Genomic DNA, 20,965 nt, shown 5'->3' on the forward strand with positions numbered 1-20,965 from the left:
ACATTTTGAATATCTAATATCCAATTACTTCAGCTCATATCAACTAAGAATGCCTGCTGCTGTGTAACTGTTCTAAAATTTAAGAGACATTTATTTCCAAAAGCAAGCTATTGTCCTGCAGATTGCTTGGACTAAATTATTAGATACTTCATTTGATCACTTGTATTGAAAACAAAGAGAAAGAAGTACAATAAATCAGATATTGCTAATGACTGGTGAAATGCTTCTGAATATATCTGCCAAATCTTTTCAGAATTATTTCCCCCTTTCTTACAGGTAAAGGAACATTTTTTAAGATTAGGTTTAAAACTTACAATGAAAATGTATTGCTGTACCTTATTAACAGTACAATGCAGTTAGATGAATGCAGATTTTTTTCACTTGTACTGTATCAACCTGTTTAAAAAATCTGAGTTTTTAAAATTTATTTCAAGACTTATTTTATACACAAGATAGGAATGACTTAAAAGTATTCTAAAATTATCTGTAAACTCAAGAAACTAACAAGTACATGTTTATAATTTCTCCAACTAAGAAAATGCTACCTCAAATTGAATTACAGAAATATTTTTAGTCAACGGCTGACACATACTTCTTAGAATTCATTTAGTTCTCACACTTACCCAACAATTTTAACTAACTTTTGTTCAAAACCATGCTAATGATATAATTCTACTGGTCTTAAGAATCATCTCTGTGAGTTAAAAATAAAGGTAAGAACATAAATATTAAAAATAAAGAACATTTCCTGATTTTTCAAAACTTAAAAGAGTTATAGCCTCAATTAAGAAAGCTTAGTTCAATCAGAAATTACAAGCACATTGACTGTAACATGCTCTAACACATTTACTATAAATTAAACGCTACTTGGAGAAAAAAACTATATTACAAAAGGAAATTATCTGAACTGTCATATCTATTTTACTTTGATAGTAAGCTCAAAAGAAAATTTAAAAAATAAATTAGAAAGTTTTTGTTGGCTAAATGCAAGGATAATTATTTTGTTCTAAATTTATTAAGATAAATTCTGATTTTAACCTGGAATGATCACGATACTGAGATTTTCATTTGCATTTATGTTGAAACAAACTGTCATTTTAAAAAATATACATATTTTATTGATTTTTTACAGAGAAGAAGAGAGGGATAGAGAGAAACATCAATGAGAGAGACACATCCACCAGCTGCCTCCTGCATACCTCCTACTGAGGATGGGCCTGCAACCAAGAGACATGCCCTTGACCGGAATCGAACCGGGACCTTTCAGATCACAGGCTGACACTGTCCACTGAACCAAACCAGTTAGGGCGAAATTGTCATTATAAACACAAGTTTTACTGCTGATTATAGATATTTTACTCATATCATATTCAATGATTCTGGTTTTAGATTGGTAACTGCCTTGGGCAAAATCCAGACTAACACAAGAGACTTGTTTCCTTAGCACTTTACACAGGATAAGGGAAATAAACAAAGACTGTGTAAAGCAAAACCATTTGTAAAAAAATTGCAGACAACCAGGATTTTGGATTTGGATAATCCACTTAGATTAGCATGGCTGTGTCTTAAAAGGACAATTCTAAGATCACAACATAGGTCATGTCCTTCAGAAACAGTAAGTAATGAAATCAATGACAATTACACAAAACCTTCCATATTTACATGATGCCACCAAAAACCAGTAAGACAGATTAAATAAAGCTTTTCAATGTGCTGAGCACCAGCATAAGCAAAAAGGAAAAATAATGTCATAAAACAGATTCTTTTGAATCAGGTTCTGCAAAAAGATGAAAGTATCATAAAAATGAGTTGCATCCAAACTAATTTAAAAAAACAAACAACAAAACACTTGGGCTTATCATTTCAGATTGTATAGCTATAAACTTTCATATGAGAAAGATAAAAGGGAGATGGGGGTTGTGATGAAGGAAGTAAAGGGGAGATAAAATATAATAATCAGGTTTAAGTAGTAGGTAATATCCTTCAAAGTACAACTTTTCCAATGCAGAACAAAACTTAAAATTGCCAATATGAATCCAAGGGCTTAAAACAAAAGCTACACCATCTAAATGTACTATTAAGTCTTAATCAAATAGTGCCAAAAGAAAATATTACCCAATGTAAGTAAAATCTCTGCTTTGTTGTATTTTTAATTACCACATACAACTTTTGACAAATAATAAATTATAAATGTCTCAGAAACACTTCTCTGCCTCCAAAGCAAAAAAAAAAAAAAAAAAAAAAAAAGACAGTTAAAACATTGCTGCTTTCTTTTTTGATTCCGATGACAATAATGCTATGTGAGAAAGATCCACATTTCTGTATGTTTGCTCCTCACACTGAGCTGAACAAGAAAGCAGAGATGTCCCTAGAAACTCAAGAACTTTCCTTTAGATACTTACGTGTCCTTCCTGGACAAGAAGACAAAATATGCCTCTAACCAAAGAGGATTCATGAGGACTACTTGCAGAAAGTACCAACTTACCCATCAGATTTGAGTTCATGAAAGGTGTTGGGGACAGGCCTTCATGGGCCCCTAATCGACTGTCATTCAAGTGATCACTGTAATGAGGGCTGTCTGTAAAACCCTAGGGGAAAAAAAAAGATGGGAGTGTTAAAGAGATTACTTGGCAGTCCTACTAATTGAGCATAATCATCTAATTAATATACAGACTTACAAATGGTTATTCCTCATCAAGTTCATTGTTCATTACTTAGAAAACTAAACAGAGCTCTTCTTTTATTTTTAAGGTTTTAAAGTAAAAAATGTTTCTTTCTTGATCTCAAAGAAAAGTAGCTCTATGATCTCTTTACATCTAAGAGAAAAGTTCTATAAATCCTTTTTTAAAAAAAGGGATGAACTAAGAAAATATATTTCTGTGTTAGGAAATGTTTATCTCTATCATCCTTTTTCTGCCTCCTTTACTAAGCAGCAAACAAATCTTTAGCAAAAAAAAAAAAAAAAAAAAAAAAAAGATCTGTTTATACTTCTTTTAATACCAGTATAACAAAATATACTCTTAAGTGAGCCATGTAAAAAAGGAAAACACATTAAAAATAGCTGATTTAAGTTTTTAAGAGTCTGAAAATTAAAACTGCAAACAGCATGAAAACAATAAAGCTAACGTTATTTCATAGTAGCTGTTATTAAATCTCTCCTTATAAATTAAAATACGTTTTTTTTGTTTGTTTGTTTTTAAGCAGACAAGAAAATAACAAAGTTTACAAATAAAATGTTACAAAAGCTCCATGGATTAAAAACGATCTGGTTCTCAGCCTCTTACACATACTAAGTACAGCATCACCTTCTAAAATCATACTCATACTGATAAGGCCTTGAACCCTAGTCATTTAAAACTGAACATGATACCTATCCTTCTGCCAACTTAAAGCAATTTTAGTAAAGATTAGAAAAACTAACAAGAGGCCAAAAAGAAAGACAACTGCCTTGGCTCACAGAAACCAGAAACCACCCAGAATCCCCTGGGACTATAAAATCATCAATCACTGAACATTTATCATTAATGCAGACTGCAGGGGAACATTAATGGGTTGAAACAGGCCTCACTATCTTTGCAGGCATGTTGTCAGTTCAACCAAAAGGCTAGGAACTGAGAGCTAAATAACTGTCAAATCATTACTATTGCTTATGGATGCATGTCACAAGTTCTTCTGCTGTTCTGTTTAAAAACTAATCTTCTGGGAGTGCTAACTCCCAAATGAATCATTGTTTCATTTTTATATATTTTAGAATCACTGATACACATGTGACAGACATACAAGAAGAATCTTAGTGACATTTACAACTTGGTTATGACCACAAGAGTATCTATTCTCTGGTAACCACAACCATGTCCCCGACTGTCAAGCTACATGCAGCAGAAACTATATACAAAATAGAATGGGGGTGGGGGTGGGAAGGGCTTTGGGGGGCTGAGGGGGTATATGTCATACTTCCAACAATAAAGTTTTATTTTTTAAAAAGAATGGCTTCTAGGTCATTCCCTGGAGTTTTCTTTTGTTGCTTAAAACTAAACACTCTTGAAGTGTTAAGTAACATATGGTTATCTCACTCATATCTGAGGTTTTCTCTCCGGCACTTCCTCTCACTGTCATTCTTAGGCAAAAGGTCAAAAGGAGGTACAAATAATTCACTGAGATATTGCTTATCATCATTAAACAATACCATTACTCAAGAAAAATACCAATAGAAATGTGGCCATATTGTTCATACTTCATCTGAATGCTAAAGGAATAATAATATATTGATTTTTATGCTCTCAGTGCTTATTCTTAAAGCATAATACAAAGAACTTTCTTCTTTCATGACTAAAAGAAATAAAATCACTTTAATTTTTTAAACTAACTCCTAAAGCACACATATACAACTAAATTTAAGTTTTAGGGCGTCATCAAATGACTGTACACACATGATGCATTAACTTAATTGATTAATGTAGTAGCAAAAAGGAATTCTATCTCTAAGTCTTCATTAATATGTGCTGAGAATACAACATTTATTTTTCTATCAACCTTGCAAAATTAATAGTAAATATTGTCCCTACCCATATGCACCCACACAATGCAGGGCCCAGCAGAGAATTACTAGAAGATTATTTCCCAGTCTACTCAAAATCCCATAGAAATTTTTGAAATTTTATGGAATTGTCATATTGCTCTACATAGGAGTTTATGAACATTTTTCATCATGTAAAAGCAAGATTTGAATATGGGTCCTCAATATTTCTTCATAAATAGTAAACATATACTATTAAGCAACATATAAAATTTTGTAAGGTATAATTTTTCTCATTTACGATAAACATTAAATAGAAGTTTGAATATTTTTTCTTCAACATTCATCTTTGTCCATACAATTTTCTTGACAGCCCAAGAAGAACAACAAAATAGTTCTTCATCCACATATACAATTTGATGATGGAAGAAGGACAAAGAAACCAAACTAATAAATTTTTGTTATAGTTTTAGATCTAATATATACCAAATCCTCACTTAAAAGACCTGACTACTATTTAAGATTAATTTTGTTATTTCTTTCACATAGTAATAGCAATGATACCAATCGAGGATAACACTTTTGGTGAACCAAGACGAATAGTTACAAAATAATTTACAAACATTTAAATAAGATCACACATTCAAGAAAACGTTAGTGTGTAAACTAGCTGGATGGTATCTAGATTAGTGCTTTGCAAACTTCAATGTTCATATCAATTGACTAGAAATCTTGTTAAAATGCGCATTAAGAAGTATAAGGTCTTGCTCTGGCTGGGCTGTTCAGTTGGTTGGAGCATTGTCCCATGCACCAAAAAGGCTGCAGATACCTGTCAGGGCACGTACTTAGGTTACAGGTTCAATCACTGGTTGGGGTGCATATGGGAGGCATTTGATCTATGTTTCTCTTCCTCTCTCTCTCAAATCAATAAAAACATAACCTTTGGTGAGGATAAAGGGGAAAAAAGTATAAGGTCTTGAGTAGAGCCTGAGGTTTTGCATTTTTAATACACAGGTGATGTTGATACTACCAGTTCACAGACGACATTTTTAGTAGCAAGAACCTAGACAACTGGAAATAAAGATCTTTCATGTAGAGAGAGGACCCAGTCTAGAAAAGTGATGTTATACACTGCCTACCACCCTGAGCCATATTAAAACACCAGAAGTTTCTAGGTTAACTATAAATTAGGAAGAAATACCATAGTTAACAACAACAACAAAACCTAAAGCAATTAGAGTAACAAAATATTTTTATTCTAATTGCCCAGTGCATGAAATTTGTGCGGGGAAGGGGGGTGTCCCTCAGCCCGGCCTGGACCCTCTCCAATCTGGGACCCCTTAGAAGATGTCCAACTACTGGTTTAGGCCCAATCCCTGCAGGCCTAAACTGGCAGTCGGACATCCCTCTCACAATCTAGGACCGCTGGCTCCTAACTGCTTGCCTGCCTGCTTTCCCAGTTGCCCCTAACTGCTTCTATCTGCTAGCCTGATCACCCCCAACTGCTCCCCTGCCAGTCTGATAGCCCCCAAATGCCCTCCCCTGCTGGCACCTGGAGAGTTTCTTAAGTGGAGGCACAGCTAATTCAGCTAAGTGTGTAATGTTGAATTAGGCCATCCAGAGTCCAGATACGTAAGTTAACTTCAAATAAACATTTTTTGGGGTGTGTGTGAAAATTTAGGTCTCTGATATTGAGAGAAAAAACACTATTGCTTTAAAATAATGATAAGACTTATTTCAAATACTATAATGAAAGTATGAAGAAAAAAAAAACCCTTACATAAAATGGCTGCAAAAACATTATTTTACTGTGAAGACAGTAATAACTGAAAATAACAGGTTTCTTTTATTTCACATCCTAAAAAAGGTAGCTGCTTTTTTATGTCTTAGGCCTAAACAAAGGCCTTAAAAGACCATAACCCTACCTTCTGAAGATTTTAGATTAACACATTCGTCTTAAAAACTGTGAGGTGCCTAATTTTTAAAAAACAACCAGCCACACCCCCTTCCTCAACCATATTGTCACATCATCCAAGTTATACTTTGTAAACAGCCTTGATGTGCTAAACACGCAAAAAGTTCACAACTACTTTGCCTTGGAAGTATATATCTAGTAATCACTTAGTTACATTATTTTATTTTTGTGAAATAAGAACTGATCTACCAAACCTTTCAAACAGACCCACCAGACGATAAATATCACGTTTGATTCACAGACATTTGGGCATAAACACCTCAATTACACCTTTGTGTTTAGTATCAAAAACCTTTCCTCGTGTGCGTGTGTTCGCTACAGACCTCTTGCTCTGGATTACATTTTGAAAACTGCCTATTACAGATAAAGCACCTTTCCAGGTACGCTTCTCGAAATAGATGTAGTTATGCACACAAAGGTATGTGCACACCTTCTCATGCACATATGTCCATATGATGCCTGAGCCGGGCTCCCAGAACATGCCCACAGCATGTGCTTGACTGTGCACTGGGATCCCAGCATAAACACACCGCCCCCGAACCTGTCGGCGCTCCACTGGCCTCCCCAGCAAGGTTTTTGTTGTTGTCTTTTTTGTTTTGTTTTGTTTTCGTTACTTTTAAAGTTTTATTGATTTATAAGACCTTTGCATATAAAAAAAAATACTCCATAACACTATGCAGTATTAAATCACAATTACATTTTTTTTTGCCAATTAAAACTACCCAGAATATACATTTTTTTAAAGGAAAAAAAATTCTACAGAACTGAATTCTGAAATTACATTATGATTTAAATACTATGATAAAATAAATAATTCCTTAGATGTAGGGAGTGGCTATAGGGGTAAACCTGCGACTGACCTATTGGCAAAGCTGCAAACAAGTCCCAGCTTAGAGGCATTGACTTATGACACTCCCTAGATCCTTCCTGGGTAGCTAATGGGCTGAGGGAGGTGCAGCAAGTGCTGCCAAAACAAGTGAAACTCACAAGAACATTGTAACTATGTTGACCACTTCCTTATTTTTCTCCAACTATAAAATAAAGCCTCACCTTGCTGGCTGGATCTCTCTCTCTGTGGCCTCAGCCAGGCACAGGAGATTCACCAAGTCCCAGTTTATTCTCTTACTCTTTTCCTTAATCCTTTTGTGGACCTCAGGCTCACTGAACCCTTGACTGTGCTGGCCCCGCACCCTTACAACATTAATTCATTGCACGAAGCTGCCAGACACTTCCAAATGCAAACCGTTGCACAGTGCAAATGAACACAATTCAACACTAAACACTTAGCTAAAGTAGCTGTGCCTCCACTTAAGAGACTCTCAAGTTTCTGGCACAAAAAGTTGGGCTGTTTTAACTTTTACTAGGAAACCAATTTCACAATCTATTTACTCTCTTCTGGCCATTGCTATTTAAAAAAAGTAGGAAGAGGAAGAGGAAGAAGACGAAGATGAAGACGACGACGAGGAGAGAGAAGAAGAGACGACGACCACGATGACGAGAAGAGAGAAGAGACGACGACGATGACGACGAGAAGAGAGGAGAGATGACGACGATGATGATGAGAAGAGAGGAGAAGAGAAACAAACATTCTTCTGCTATCAGAGCCTCAAAGAGTCAGCATCGCCTCTGCTTGAAGAAATCCACTCTTCTCCATTCTTCGGGCAGGTATTCCTGGTCCACAGGCTCGCTGTACATGGGGTTGTATTTGCAGCCCTGGCCATAGCCCAGGTCCTTCAGGAGCTGGTTTGGCGCGTTCCTCAGGTGCAGCGGGACGGGGGTAGAGGCCCCTGGTGGCTCCCCACCAGGCTTTGACATTGTTGCAGGCACTGTTCACCTCAACAGACTCTGGGGCTCTGGCAAAATAGACTACACACTCGGCCAGAAGCACCTCACATTCGGGCATGCCTATGAAGTGACAGCCCTGGTAGGCGGCCACCGCTTGTAATGCAGATGGGTCTGCCAGACCTATGTCTTCACTGGCAAACCTCACCAGTCTCCTTGCCACATACAGTGGGTCCTCTCCTCCTTCGAGCATGCGTGCCAGCCAGTAGAGGGAGGCGCTCGGGTCGAGGAGCTGAGATGCAGTTGTAGTGCTCTTCTCCTGCTCGGTCATCTAACATGTGAGACTTCTGGAGGCCTCCCTTCCATCATTCTCAGCAATCAGAACTCTACTGGGAGAACAGGCTTTCCCATTCTTCTTACAAAACGTCTTCCCAGAGCTTAGCCTGGCCAGCACCATCAGCTGCAGTCCATTCAGTCCAATTTGGACTCCCCAGCATCGCTACACTGGCTGCGGTGCAAACCTCTCCACCCGCACCGGGCCTGGGGCCTGCGACCACATGGCCCATACCCACCCCAGCCAAGCAGGGTGGGGGCGTGGCAGCCAGTGCCGGGAGGCACCTCAGAATGCCAGTGGGTCTTTATTTTCACTTTTTAAATTTTTGTTTTAGGGCCAAAGCCTATGATTTTTAATTAAAACTGAAAAACTGTCAGGGACAGGAATGACAGAGGACCCATCCTAGGTGGACGGGACCCTGGGGGTGAGGAGTGGAGAACATTGTTGACACAGTTATCAGAATTGATATGGGGTCTGTGAATGAACCTTAACACCGTTTGAACGGAGATTTCCTCATGTGGTCGGGTGGAGAATTGCTATGTAGGTGTGTCTGCTTCTGGGAAATACACAGGGGAGTATCTGGGCATCCTGTCACGTGGAGAGCGTGCTCTCAAACAGCTCAGAAAAAGACTGGGGGAAATGGGCACATATGTGTGTAAATGCACACACTCACACCCAGTGTAGCCTTGCTACTTTTTACTCCACCTTTGTGCACCCGCCTACTTGCTAAAATCTGTAACTCTGGAATCAAGGCTGCAGCACCTCCTTGGCCACTGGGCCGCAGCGAGGGTGCAGGAACCCTGCAGACAGACCCGCGGGAACAGTCCCAGCTGAGGTCAAACAGGTGCCACTGTTTTCTTGTTTCCGCTCCTGTGCGTGAACTAGGGTCTATTTCGCAGCGGGTTCCGCTGGGGCTTTGGCATTTCTGTGCTTCCTGGTGGCATCTGGCTGTGTAGGATGGCCAAGCTGGTGCTCCAGGGGCTGCCAGTTCCCTGAGCCCGACAAGACTGTGCGGTAAAATACGAAGAAAAGATCGCGTCGTAAGTAAGTTCAAGCTGCCCTGTTTCAACCTTAAGGAATCAACAGCACCCATCACATACGGTGTCCTTTCAACGGAAACACAGGGTGTGCTGCCCCGAGCACGCACTGTGCCGGCTCACCCGGCCCACAGCCCAGTAGCCATGGCCACGTGCGGGTGACATCGTGAAGTCATGCGGCTGAGGCGACACCCGAGGTGAGTCCAGCTGCCACGACCACGTCCGTGCCCACGTCCAGGCCTCCGCCCCACAGTGAAGCCTGCGGTCGGGCACGGACAGGCGGCTCGGGGAACTCGGCAAAGCCACATCGGTACCGCCGCAGTTTCTCTATGCACTTTTAAACCATCCATGTTCTTCCAGAAAGAAGGGCTTTTTCTTCCTCTCTGGACGGCTCCCCCCCGGCGGAGCCAGAAGACCTGGGAACTACCTGGCACCCCAGCCTCACTGGCCCCACAGGCCACTGCCCTAACAGCTCCGCACCTCTGCGGCCCTCCTCGCAGCCTGCCGCGCCGTCCATCCACATGGCCCCTGAGGCCACTAGGCGACACGTGCTCGGACCGCTCCCACCCGGACTCCGCTTTCCCGCACCTGGTGCTGGGCCCCCCAGTGCACCTGCGCAGAGCTGCGTCTCAGTGACTGCACTTCAAGAAGCTGCCCTTTATTTTTATTTATTTATATTTTATTTTATTTCTTTATTGATTCAGGTATCACATATTTGTCCTCAAAACCCCATTCCAATCCCCCACCCCTCCCCACTCATGCCCCCACCCCCTTATTGTCCTTGACCACTGGATAGGCTCATATGTATGCACATAAGTCCTTTGGTTGATCTCTCCCTTTTATTTTTAAAAGACCGCACGGCACACACCCAGCCCCCAGTGCCGCTCCAGCCTGGGTAAGGGGCTGCCAGCAGTTTTCAGGCTGGCAGCACCCCCAATTATGGTGGGGGTCCCCTCTGGGGCACTGGGCTGACCTGGGCTAGGGATCACTGGTGGTTTGAAGGCAGGCCACGCCCCCAATCCAGGCGGGGTCCCCTCATGGTGACTGGACATCCTTCTGGTCATTTAGGTCATGAGGGCCCTAGACTATTATTAGTATAGACCAGTGTTCCACAAATTCATTAGTCAACAAAGTAGCAAACCACAGCTCAAGAGCCATGTCGCAGTTTGCCAACCACTGGTATAGACTAGAGGCCCGGTGCATGAAATGTGTGCATGGAGGGGGGTTCCTCAGCTCAGCCTGCACCCTCTCCAATCTGGGACCCCTCGGGGGATGTCCAACTGCCAGCAGTCAGACATCCCTCTAGCAACCTGGGATGACTGGCTCCTAACCACTCGCCTGCCTGCCTGCCTGATTGCCCCTAACCCTTCTCTCTGCCTACTTGCCTGATCACCCCTAATCCCTCTGCCTACTGGCCTGATCACCCCTACCCTTGCCCCTGCTGCTGATCTGATTGCTGCCAACTGCCTCTGCCTGACTGCCCGATCCCCCCCAACTGCCCTCCCCTGCTGGCCTGATCTTGCCCCCAACTGCCCTCCCCTGCAGACTTGATCACCCCTAACTGCCTCTGCCTTGGTCCCCACTACCATGGCTTTGTTCGGAAAGAAGTCAGACATCTGGAAGATGGTCGATCAACCCAGACTAATTAGCATATTACCCTTTTATTAGTACAGATTATATAAGATAGGATTGCTTAAATGGGGGGTTGGGGAGCTTTTTCAGCAGGAGGAGATGCTTTGGGCAGACAAAAATACATAATCCCTTTATCTGGACTGATAGCCAACCATATGCACTATACTGCCAAACTGGTCATTAAAAATTGAACCGCCTTCTTACACCTTACACCAAACAGTTGTTGCCCTTAAAACCCCTCCTCAGCCCCCACATTAGGTTCTGCCTTTGCAGTTCACCCAGATTAGGTTCTGATTGGTCAGTTTCTATGCCAATGTCAAAAGCTCCACCTTCTAGGCAGCCATTTGCTCCTCACAATTCTCGTAGATTTGGTTCTGATTGGTCGGTTTCTATGCCAGAAAGCATCTCCAGGCCTGATCATAGAGGCGGGGCTGATCAGCAGCTGTCCCAGGCTGCTGGAAAGTGGGCTGAACTGCTGACCTTTGGGAGAGAGAAGCTTGGCTGCTGGGGAGGCCTGGAGAGAGAAACAGAGTCTAATCACCCTGCTTTTCTCTCCAGGCCTTGCCAGCAGCCACTGCCGCTGCTGATCAGCCCCACCTCTCTCTCTCTCCGAAAGGTCAGCTGTTGAGCCCACTCACCTGCTGCGCCTGCAGCCTGGGGTTCTGTCGAGCTTTCGGTCATTTTGGATGCTTCAACCCTGCCTCTTTATAGATATGTAGATATATACTCATCCATGTGCCCCAGCTTTAATGAGAAAAAGAATGGGTTAATTGATCCACCATTTAAATAGCCAACTATTTTTTTCATATTAAGTTTTATTAAGTTTCAAATAGAAAACATTCCAAAAAGAGAAAAGTTATACATAATACCTATATTCTAGATTCAAATTAACAAAGAAAACACTATCATTCTATTTCTTTTAAAGTCAGACATATCAAGACCAATTCTTTTCCAAAGAGAGCAGAATTAAGTCTGCTGGGTAAGTAAACTATTTGCCAAACAGCTTAAACAGCCAACTCTTTAAGTACCACATAGAGTTAGGCAATGAGAGCACAGATGCCCATAAGCAGAAAAGACAAAAGAATGGCATAACATAATACAATATGACAGAGCAGCATGGAACGAAGCAAAATAATGCAGTGACCAGTTAGATTATTAAAGGGGAAGGTGACTGACCTGAGGAAGGAGTTGGAACGAGGAGAAAGGAACAAAAACAAGGCAAGCAACGTTACAATGGAGCCTAAGTAGATCAGTCAGCTATACTGATCAATGGGTGCTATTTCAATTTTAGAATATAAAGGAAGTAAAACAGTGAAATCATTAAATACAGAGCTATTATGGTGTGTATTTTAAATTTATAGAGCATGGCTGTGCTAATAAAAGTAGTCAAACCTGACGTCCTGGGGCTCTTAATTAAGATCTTGAATTCTGTACAATGGTTTTCCATGAAAATAACCATTAATGAATATGAGATTTTTATGTTTATGTTTATACATAAACACTAGATTATGAAGGGAAGAGCAATACTACCAGAACCATCTATCATAGTAGCTTGTTAGCCATAATATGCTACTAACCTCAAAAAATTCCAAATACACCCTAAAAACTACTTATAATAAAAACTGTCTTACAATAAAAATGGACAGCACTCAAAAGATTAGTAACTCATAATATCAGTTGATACATAGATCACAAGACTGTTCAATTTTAACTTAAAATCTGTCTAAATTACAACTTAATTTGCAAATATTAAACACCTATGAATACACAGTACTTCATAAAAGCTTTTGATATTATGAAATGTATTCTACATAATGCATTTCATACTTTTCTCTATACTCATTTCCTGGTACAGAATTTAGAAACATCAATCCCTGCTACAATATGACAACAGACTTGAAATAATCAATCAAAGCTGCTACCATTTTTAAACTAATTTAAACTGCACATAATCAATCAAATCTTTTGTCCTATCAAAACCAAACCAAAGCACCCTAGTCTTTCTAAATAATAGTTTTCTCCTCAGGTTTGTCTCCTCAAAAATACAAAAACTTTTTCCTTTGGTTAATTTTTTAAATAGTTCATTTAAAAACGATATTCCACCTAAACAGTAAATAAGGTGTAATCACCAGATAACTTTCCAAGTTGAGAACAGACTCATGGTTTTTCTAATCTACATTGAGATTTCTTTATATGAAAACCACTGCCCATTTTAAAAAATTCTTTCCAATTATTTTCAGTAGTTGAAATGTGTGGTGGGAAAGGCTCTTTCAGTAAAGATTTACTTTCTCAGAAAAGCTTTACTTGACCCTAGCACAGGATCAAATTGGGTGAAGTCATTCTGAGCTCTCACAGCAGCAAGTATTTCCATCATATCATTGCTCACACTTATTGAAATTACCTAATTACCCATTTAAATGCACCATAATTATCTGTTATAATTGCACAGTACAGTGTAGTGGATAAATGTGGAATTTTTGAAGCCAGACTGGCACATGTGAATTCCATCTTTACCATACATTAGTTATGCGACTTGGGACAACATAATCTTTCTTGCCTATTTCCTTAAATGTAAATTTAGGGGTAATAATAACATCATCATTTCACAAGTTGTTATTAAGCATTAAATGAGGAAATATATGTAGTAATTGAAAAAGTGCCTGGCACATAGTAAATGCTAGCCATTATTAGTATCATCTAAGAGATTGCTATGTCTTACAAATTCTAAAGACAAGGAGTGTGTCTGTTTCTTCGCAAGAACATTCTCAGAACAATGGCTGGCACATACAGAGCAGGTGCTCAATAAATGATGGATATGAGTTTTCAGCTGTTAAATCTTTAAAATACTGAAAGGCTTTAGATATTATAAACATGCAATCAGTTTTTCCATAGAACACCCCATAACTAGCAGAAAGAAGACTGATAAGTTACTAGCTTTTCTAACCAGACTGAATAAGTAACCACAGAATTTTCATATTCAAAGAACCTCAACTATTCAAATCCTATAGTTTCTAAGTGGTCAAAGCCAGTAGAATCAGACAAAAAGCATAAGCTACCAGAAATCTCTGGATCAAGCCTAAATATAAATGAATGGTCACACCTCAAACAGCAGTAAAATAAAAATAAAAATAAATAGAAGTAACATATTAAGTTTAAAAGAGAAAAAAGTCGCCGAAACCGGTTTGGCTAAATGGATAGAGTGTCGGCTTGGGGACTGAAAGGTCCCAGGTTTGATTCTGGTCAAGGGCATGTACCTTGGTTGCGGGCATATGCCCAGTAGGGGGTGTGCAAGAGGCAGCTGATCGATGACTCTCTCTCATCGATGTTTCTAACTATCTCTCTCCCTTCCTCTCTGTACAAAAATCAATAAAATATATTTAAAATAAAATAAAATAAAATAAATGAAAGAGAAAAAAGTCCTTGTTACACTTCATTATTTACTCTTATGATAAATTACCAAAGTAAATGTTTAGATAAGTAAGGTTACACTTTTTAAACAAATCCTTGAATGAGATGGTCTCTCAATTAAATACACCTATGAAAAAGACAAGTGGGTTGACTTGATGTCAACAATCTATTACCTGAAAGCCGGGTCTGTGTTTACTAGTATATCACTCGGTACTTTTTCACTAGTAACAAGCACATTAATGAGCACACAGTATAGACTAATAAGCATGTTAACTTAATAAATTCATGAACAATGTTCACTGTTGACGAATCAAGTCTACATCAGAAAAAGCTACCTAATATTCAATATGTTAAGGTTCTGTTATCTTTTAAGAGGTCAGTTGTTAACACATAATCTATTTTCTTGACAGAGAAATGCATTGTCACCCAGATCTATAAATTCCTAAACAGCAAGAATGTTTTAATTCCTCTTTATGATCCCCAAAGAGATCATCACAGAACTTATGCATTAATTAAGTGCCCTTTTTTTAAGGATGAATAGCTTTTCCAGGTAGCTTTTTACTTATGAATGCTAAGTAGTTTCATATAATTACGATAATTCCAGACTGAAGAGTAGGTCTTGAATTATCATGGGTGGGAGGAAAGACAGAATCAAAATCTTTTAGAGGGGGAAAGGATTCTCATAAAATATGATGAATATGTGAAATACTGCTTAGCACAAGGGCATGAAATGCTTCTGAACATGATATCCCAGATAATCATTTTAAAAAGTTCACATGGGTTCAGTACTAAGTTGAATTCATCCATGTTCACAAATATATCCATGTAACTGCTAATGCCATCTGTTAGAAGCTATCCGAGTGCCTACTCAATAAATTGTCTGATATATTATAAACATGCCAGCACTGTGTAAAAGTTTAATGTGTCATACCAGTTAATTTAAATTATATACAGATACTATATTTTCCTCATCTCACAGTTGAGGAAATTTTGTCTTTTTAAATAACTTTCCCAAAGTCAGAGAGTAATAGAAAAGTGACTTTAACTTGGAATTGTGACAGCAGATGACTTAATGTTAGCCACTAATTTTTTTGATCTCCAGCACCAAGAAATCTGTCAATAGAGTATACACTTAAATAGAGAATAATTTCCATTACGCCAGCCATTTTCAATGTCTCAGAACCCCTTTGGTCTCAGGGCTTCTTGTATAAAAAATACTTTGTCTTACCCTAAACAGTTTGGCTCAATGGGTAGATAGTTGGTCTACAGCCTGAAGGGACATGGGTTTGATTCTTGTCAAGGGCACATAATTCAGTTGCAGGCTCAATCCCCGGTCCCAACTGGGGCACATGTGGGAGGCAACAAATTGATGAATCTATTTTACATCAATGTTTCTCTGTCTCTCCCCCTCCCTTCCACTCACTCTAAAAATAAATAGGAGGGAATATGCTAATTGACTGCCCACCCTCAAATATGGCAGTGCCCACAGCCAATAAGAAGGGAATATGCTAATTAGCTGCCACACCTTCAGAGGTGGCGGCGCCAAAAACCACAAGATGATGGCACCCAATCCCCTCTGCCCCACCAGGCGGCAGGCGTGAAGCAAGGCCAGGCCCACCTCTAGGCGAATCTGACCACTCCAAACACCTGCCTCCGGAGTACCCCAGTATCCTCAGCCCCTCAGGGACAGCCAAAGGTGCAGGCAGGCTTCGGATAGAGACTGCCCAGCCGCCCAGGGCTGCTTGAGGCTCAGGTAACCAGAACTGGCTGAGGCTTGTGCTACTGGCAGTGGCAGCAGCAGAGGTGTGATGAGGCATCGCCATCCCATCACCGGGTCCCCCCCCCCTCCCCCGAGGGCTCCCAGACTGTGAGAGGGGGAAGGCCGGGCTGAGGAACCCCCACTCCAATGCATGAATTTTCATGCACGGGGCCTCTAATCCTATATATAATAAAGATGCAATGTGCAAATGGTCATTACGCAGAGAAGCATAACAACCGACCGCATAATGACCGAATCACGGATCAGCAGGAGGGAGAGGCAGTGAGCTACAAGCAGGAGGCAGAGAGCCACAGGAGGCTGCAGAGCATCAAGCTATGAGGGGGAAGAGGAGGGAAGGAGGAGCTACAGGAAGGTGGGGCAGCGGGCGGAGAGCTACTAGTGAGCTACTGGTGCACGGATTTGTGCACAGGGCTCTAGTCTTACTACAATATATTAAAGAACATATTTTTTCCTTTTTGATTACAAAATATCAGTGGATAAATATCTGAGGATAGTTGGAGTAAGGAAAGCAATTGCACAATAGCAAATAGGGTATCAAAATTCCCAGGATCTCTTGAATAAGCCAATACTTCCAGCCAGGGGAAGGAAGGCCTACTCTTGCACGAATTTCATACATCAGGCCTCTAGTCCTATATAAATAAAAGCCTAATATGCTAAGTGTCTGGTAGTCTGTTCAACCAATCAAAGGGTAATATGCTAATAATATGCTAAGGCCGCTCAACCACTTGCTATGACGTGCACTGACCACCAGGAAGCAGAGAGTAGAAGAGTTGACTAGATGCTATGACATGCACTGACCACCAGAGTCAGGCAGTTGACCTGCAGACCAACAGTTTTGATGTGTACTGACCACCAGAGGGCAGACACTCTGACCCAGTAAGTTAGCTTGCTGCTGGGGTCTGGCCTATTGGTACTGAGCAACACAGACTGAACATGCCCTGGAGCCCTCCTGCAGTCCCTCCTCGGCTGCCAACCTCCCACATACCTCCCCAGTCCCGATTGTGCACGGTTGGGTCCTTTGGCCTGGCCTGCACCCTCTCACAATCCAGGACCCCTTGGGCCCAATCCTGCAGGCCAGGTTGAGGGACCCCATTGGTGCTCGAATTTGTGCACTGAGCCTCTAGAACTAAAAATGCCTATTAGAAAAGATGAAATGTCTCAAATCAATGACCTCAACCCCAACCTTAAGAAATTAGAAAACAAAGAGCAAATTAACTCAAAGTAAAGGTAAAAGTAGAAGTCAAACATGTTGAAAAAAAGAAAAGTCCAGTGAAACAAAATATTAGTTATTTGAGAATATCAATAAAAGATAAGCCTTTAGCCATACTAATTGAGAAAAAGAAAGGAAACAATTCATCAATATCAGGAATGAGGTTGGTATTGTAACTACAGATCCTACAAACATTGTGCCAGGTAGATTCTAAAAGGCCCAGGGGTGACTGTTTTCTGGTATTCACACCCCTATGTAAACCATTCCTCTTGAGTGTGAGCTGCAAGGAGGCCTGTTGTGGCTACTGGCTAAGGAGAGGAAGCTGGGCATTGCTAAGTGATGGGGACATCGTTACCTGGCGCCCACAGCCACCATTTTCAGGCTGGGCTGTGAGCCACATTTTGCGACACGGGATTTCGCAGCGTGGGCTGCAATTTGGTGAGCTGTCACTCCAGGGTGGTGATGGGGCCTGTGTCCCACTTGGGGGAAGCAAAGCCAAGTGTTGCTTTGTGGCACCAAGTCTGCGGTGCCAGTGCGCATCACGGCAGCTCCCGCGTTGAGTGTCTTCCCCTGGTGGTCAGTGCATGGCATAGCGACCAGTCGAACAGTTGAACACTTAAAATATTAGCCTTTTACATGGGGAGATGTACAGTAATCCAGTATGGTCTTGGTGTGATGATTAATCTCTTAAACAACAGATACCAATAAAACAAGAGCCTTACTTCACACCTTATTAAAAAATGAACTGTAACGGAGCACAGATCTAAATAAATAGTTAAGTGTATAAGTTGTTTAGTCAAACTTATTTCAAAAGGGTTACAAAAGGATTCCCTGGATGGGAAAATATGTGAGAAGTATGTTGCATTCCTTTCTTAAAGGTTTATAACTTACAATAATATTAAAAACAAAAATCCAACACGAATAAAAATATTTAATTTTAACTCAATAATACATAAATATGGTGGGCCATGAAACTGTGAATTTACAAATTATTTATTAATATCCTATTAAACACAGTTTGAGAAACTATAATCTTATTCAATTTTTTTTTGTTTTGTTTTACATGTTAGGAACTAATTAGTTGGGAACTAATATGTAATTAATTTGACCAAGTTTGCTTGTCTAATCGAAGAAATTCATTTGTCTCCAGGCTTAAGTTTTCTGGTTTTTTGTATTATAAAACAGATAATCATTTTCACTTGGTATGCCTTTGAGGTTTCATAATCAAGTACTGCTTTAATTTCTGTGTTTCTACTCTCCCTGGGCCATCATTATTAGAACTTTTATCATTCTATAGTATAATAATCTGGTTTTCCCATAAGAAAGAGTACTATTTTAGCCCAGGGTATGTGAACTAATCATTTTTGTTTTGCCCAACTAATTCCAGAGACAGAAAATAGTAAAATCTCAATAAATGCTTCATGAATGAAAGAAGTGGGGGGAAAATGGAAGATCCCACAAACTAGAGTACAGAAGTTTAAAAGAAGACTTTAAGATTAAAAAGGGAAGAAAGATACTGAGGAAATATGATCTAAAGATGTAAAGTAGGGTGAGTGGCAAATCAAGTACAGTATTTACAGAGTACAATCTCAGAAAAGTATGAACTCAATGAGATGTAATGTAATCATCAATGCAGAGAAGATATTTGGTTCAGGATAGCTGATACTTTATTGTTTAATCACTAAATAATTTCCTAAACACCAAGAATACGTTCTGTTCCATGCAAAATGTACCACATCCAAATAACTACTTCATTTGATAGCACAAAAGATTAAGCATTAGTTCAATATAATAAAGAAAAACCTTCTTAGCTTATTTTCAGAAAATGTTAGAATGACAACAAAAATATATCACAAAAGGAACTAAAATTAATTGATTATGCTATGTCTGATCACATAATCAATCTCATTTAGGTTTCCTAACTACCCTGTGATGTAGATATCCTTTAAAATTTTTTTGAGAAACTAAAGCCTCTTCTTTTTGAATTTACATTCCTAAGAATATGGACTACATACTTTTCCCCACAATAATCTCCAAATTCCAAAATCTGTGAGATAGTAAACTTTTCCAACAGTTTCAAATTTGTAAACATAATTTTTTTTCCTGATTTATAGAACCTACTGGTGAGTATTTAAAAACTAGAATAGGTCCCTCATTTTGTTCTGGACATACTCCAGCTTCCTCCCTAAGGAGCATCCAAGATTATAAAACTCCTAACATGGTTTTGCATCAGAAGGAATCTGTATACTTTTTATAAAACTGGATGTAAAAAGAGAAATACCTACACACTACTTAAACTCCAGATATTACACTACATATTTTATAGAACTTCCTGTTTAATTCTTATACATTTTTATGAAATCAACCTCTTTGCAGATGAGAAAACTAAACTCAAATTAAGTATTTTATCTTTTCCAAGGTCAAATATATTGGTAAAACCAAGAAGCAAACTTTCCTGATTTATTCCACGGCTTTATTTATTTTATTTTTTACATATAAAAGTGAATATTTTTATAAGAAATAAAGATAGCCCCATCATGTTACAACTTCTAGAGTATCTATCTTTAAAGTCCTTAATAAGTAGAAATATCAAGGGGTCTCTTTTATACTTCAGCAAATGTAATATGATAGAAAGAAACAGTAATTTAGAGTCATATTAGTCTTAGATATTTAATATCTGTTGTTTTTTACATTCTCTGAGCCTAAATTTCCTTGACTTCTAAAATGTACAGCATTTTTCCTAGAAGAAAACAAAGGCTAGTAAAATCTTGGACATTTCTCAAAGCAATATTTATTTTATACATCTCCTCAGGCAAGGGAAACAAAAGAAAAAATAAACAAATGGGACTACATTAAACTCAAAAGTTTCTGCATAGCAAAGGAAACTATCAACAGAATGAAAAGACAACCTACTGAATGGGAGAACATATTCACCAATACATCTGATAAGAGGTTAAAATCCAAAATTTATAAAGAGCTTATAAAACTCAACACCAAAAACAAACAATCCAATTTAAAAATGGGCAAAAGACCTAAACAGACACTTCTCCAAAGAGAACATACAGATTTCTAATATACATATGAAAAGAATTAAAAAATGGAACTGCCCTATAACCTAGCAATTTCACTTCTGGGAATTTATCTGAAGAAACCTGAAATACTAACTCGAAAGGATATATGTACCCATATGTTCATTGCAGCATTATTTAGAATAGCCAACATGTGGAAGCAACCCATGTCCATCAGTAGACATGTAAATGTACCATAAAATAGCTACGGTACGTTTACACA

At 39.3% G+C, this 20,965-nt stretch overlaps 2 protein-coding genes across 6 annotated transcripts in view; both read right to left on the minus strand.

Annotated features, from left to right (window-relative positions):
• CGNL1 (cingulin like 1) overlaps positions 1–20,965 on the minus strand; it is a 526,252-nt gene that overhangs the window by 377,861 nt on the left and 127,426 nt on the right. The window lies entirely within an intron of this gene.
• Positions 1–20,965, minus strand: part of TCF12 (transcription factor 12) — a 310,815-nt gene that overhangs the window by 162,464 nt on the left and 127,386 nt on the right. For all 5 annotated transcript variants that reach the window (XM_084877301.1, XM_084877299.1, XM_084877300.1 and 2 more), the window contains one exon: positions 2,486–2,588. In XM_084877301.1, the coding sequence (XP_084733427.1) occupies positions 2,486–2,588 (103 nt within the window). The remainder of the gene's footprint in view (positions 1–2,485; positions 2,589–20,965) is intronic.

The sequence above is a fragment of the Pipistrellus hanaki genome (genome assembly GCF_964339955.1).
Source record: "Pipistrellus hanaki genome assembly, chromosome: 1".
Taxonomy (NCBI): domain Eukaryota; kingdom Metazoa; phylum Chordata; class Mammalia; order Chiroptera; family Vespertilionidae; genus Pipistrellus; species Pipistrellus hanaki.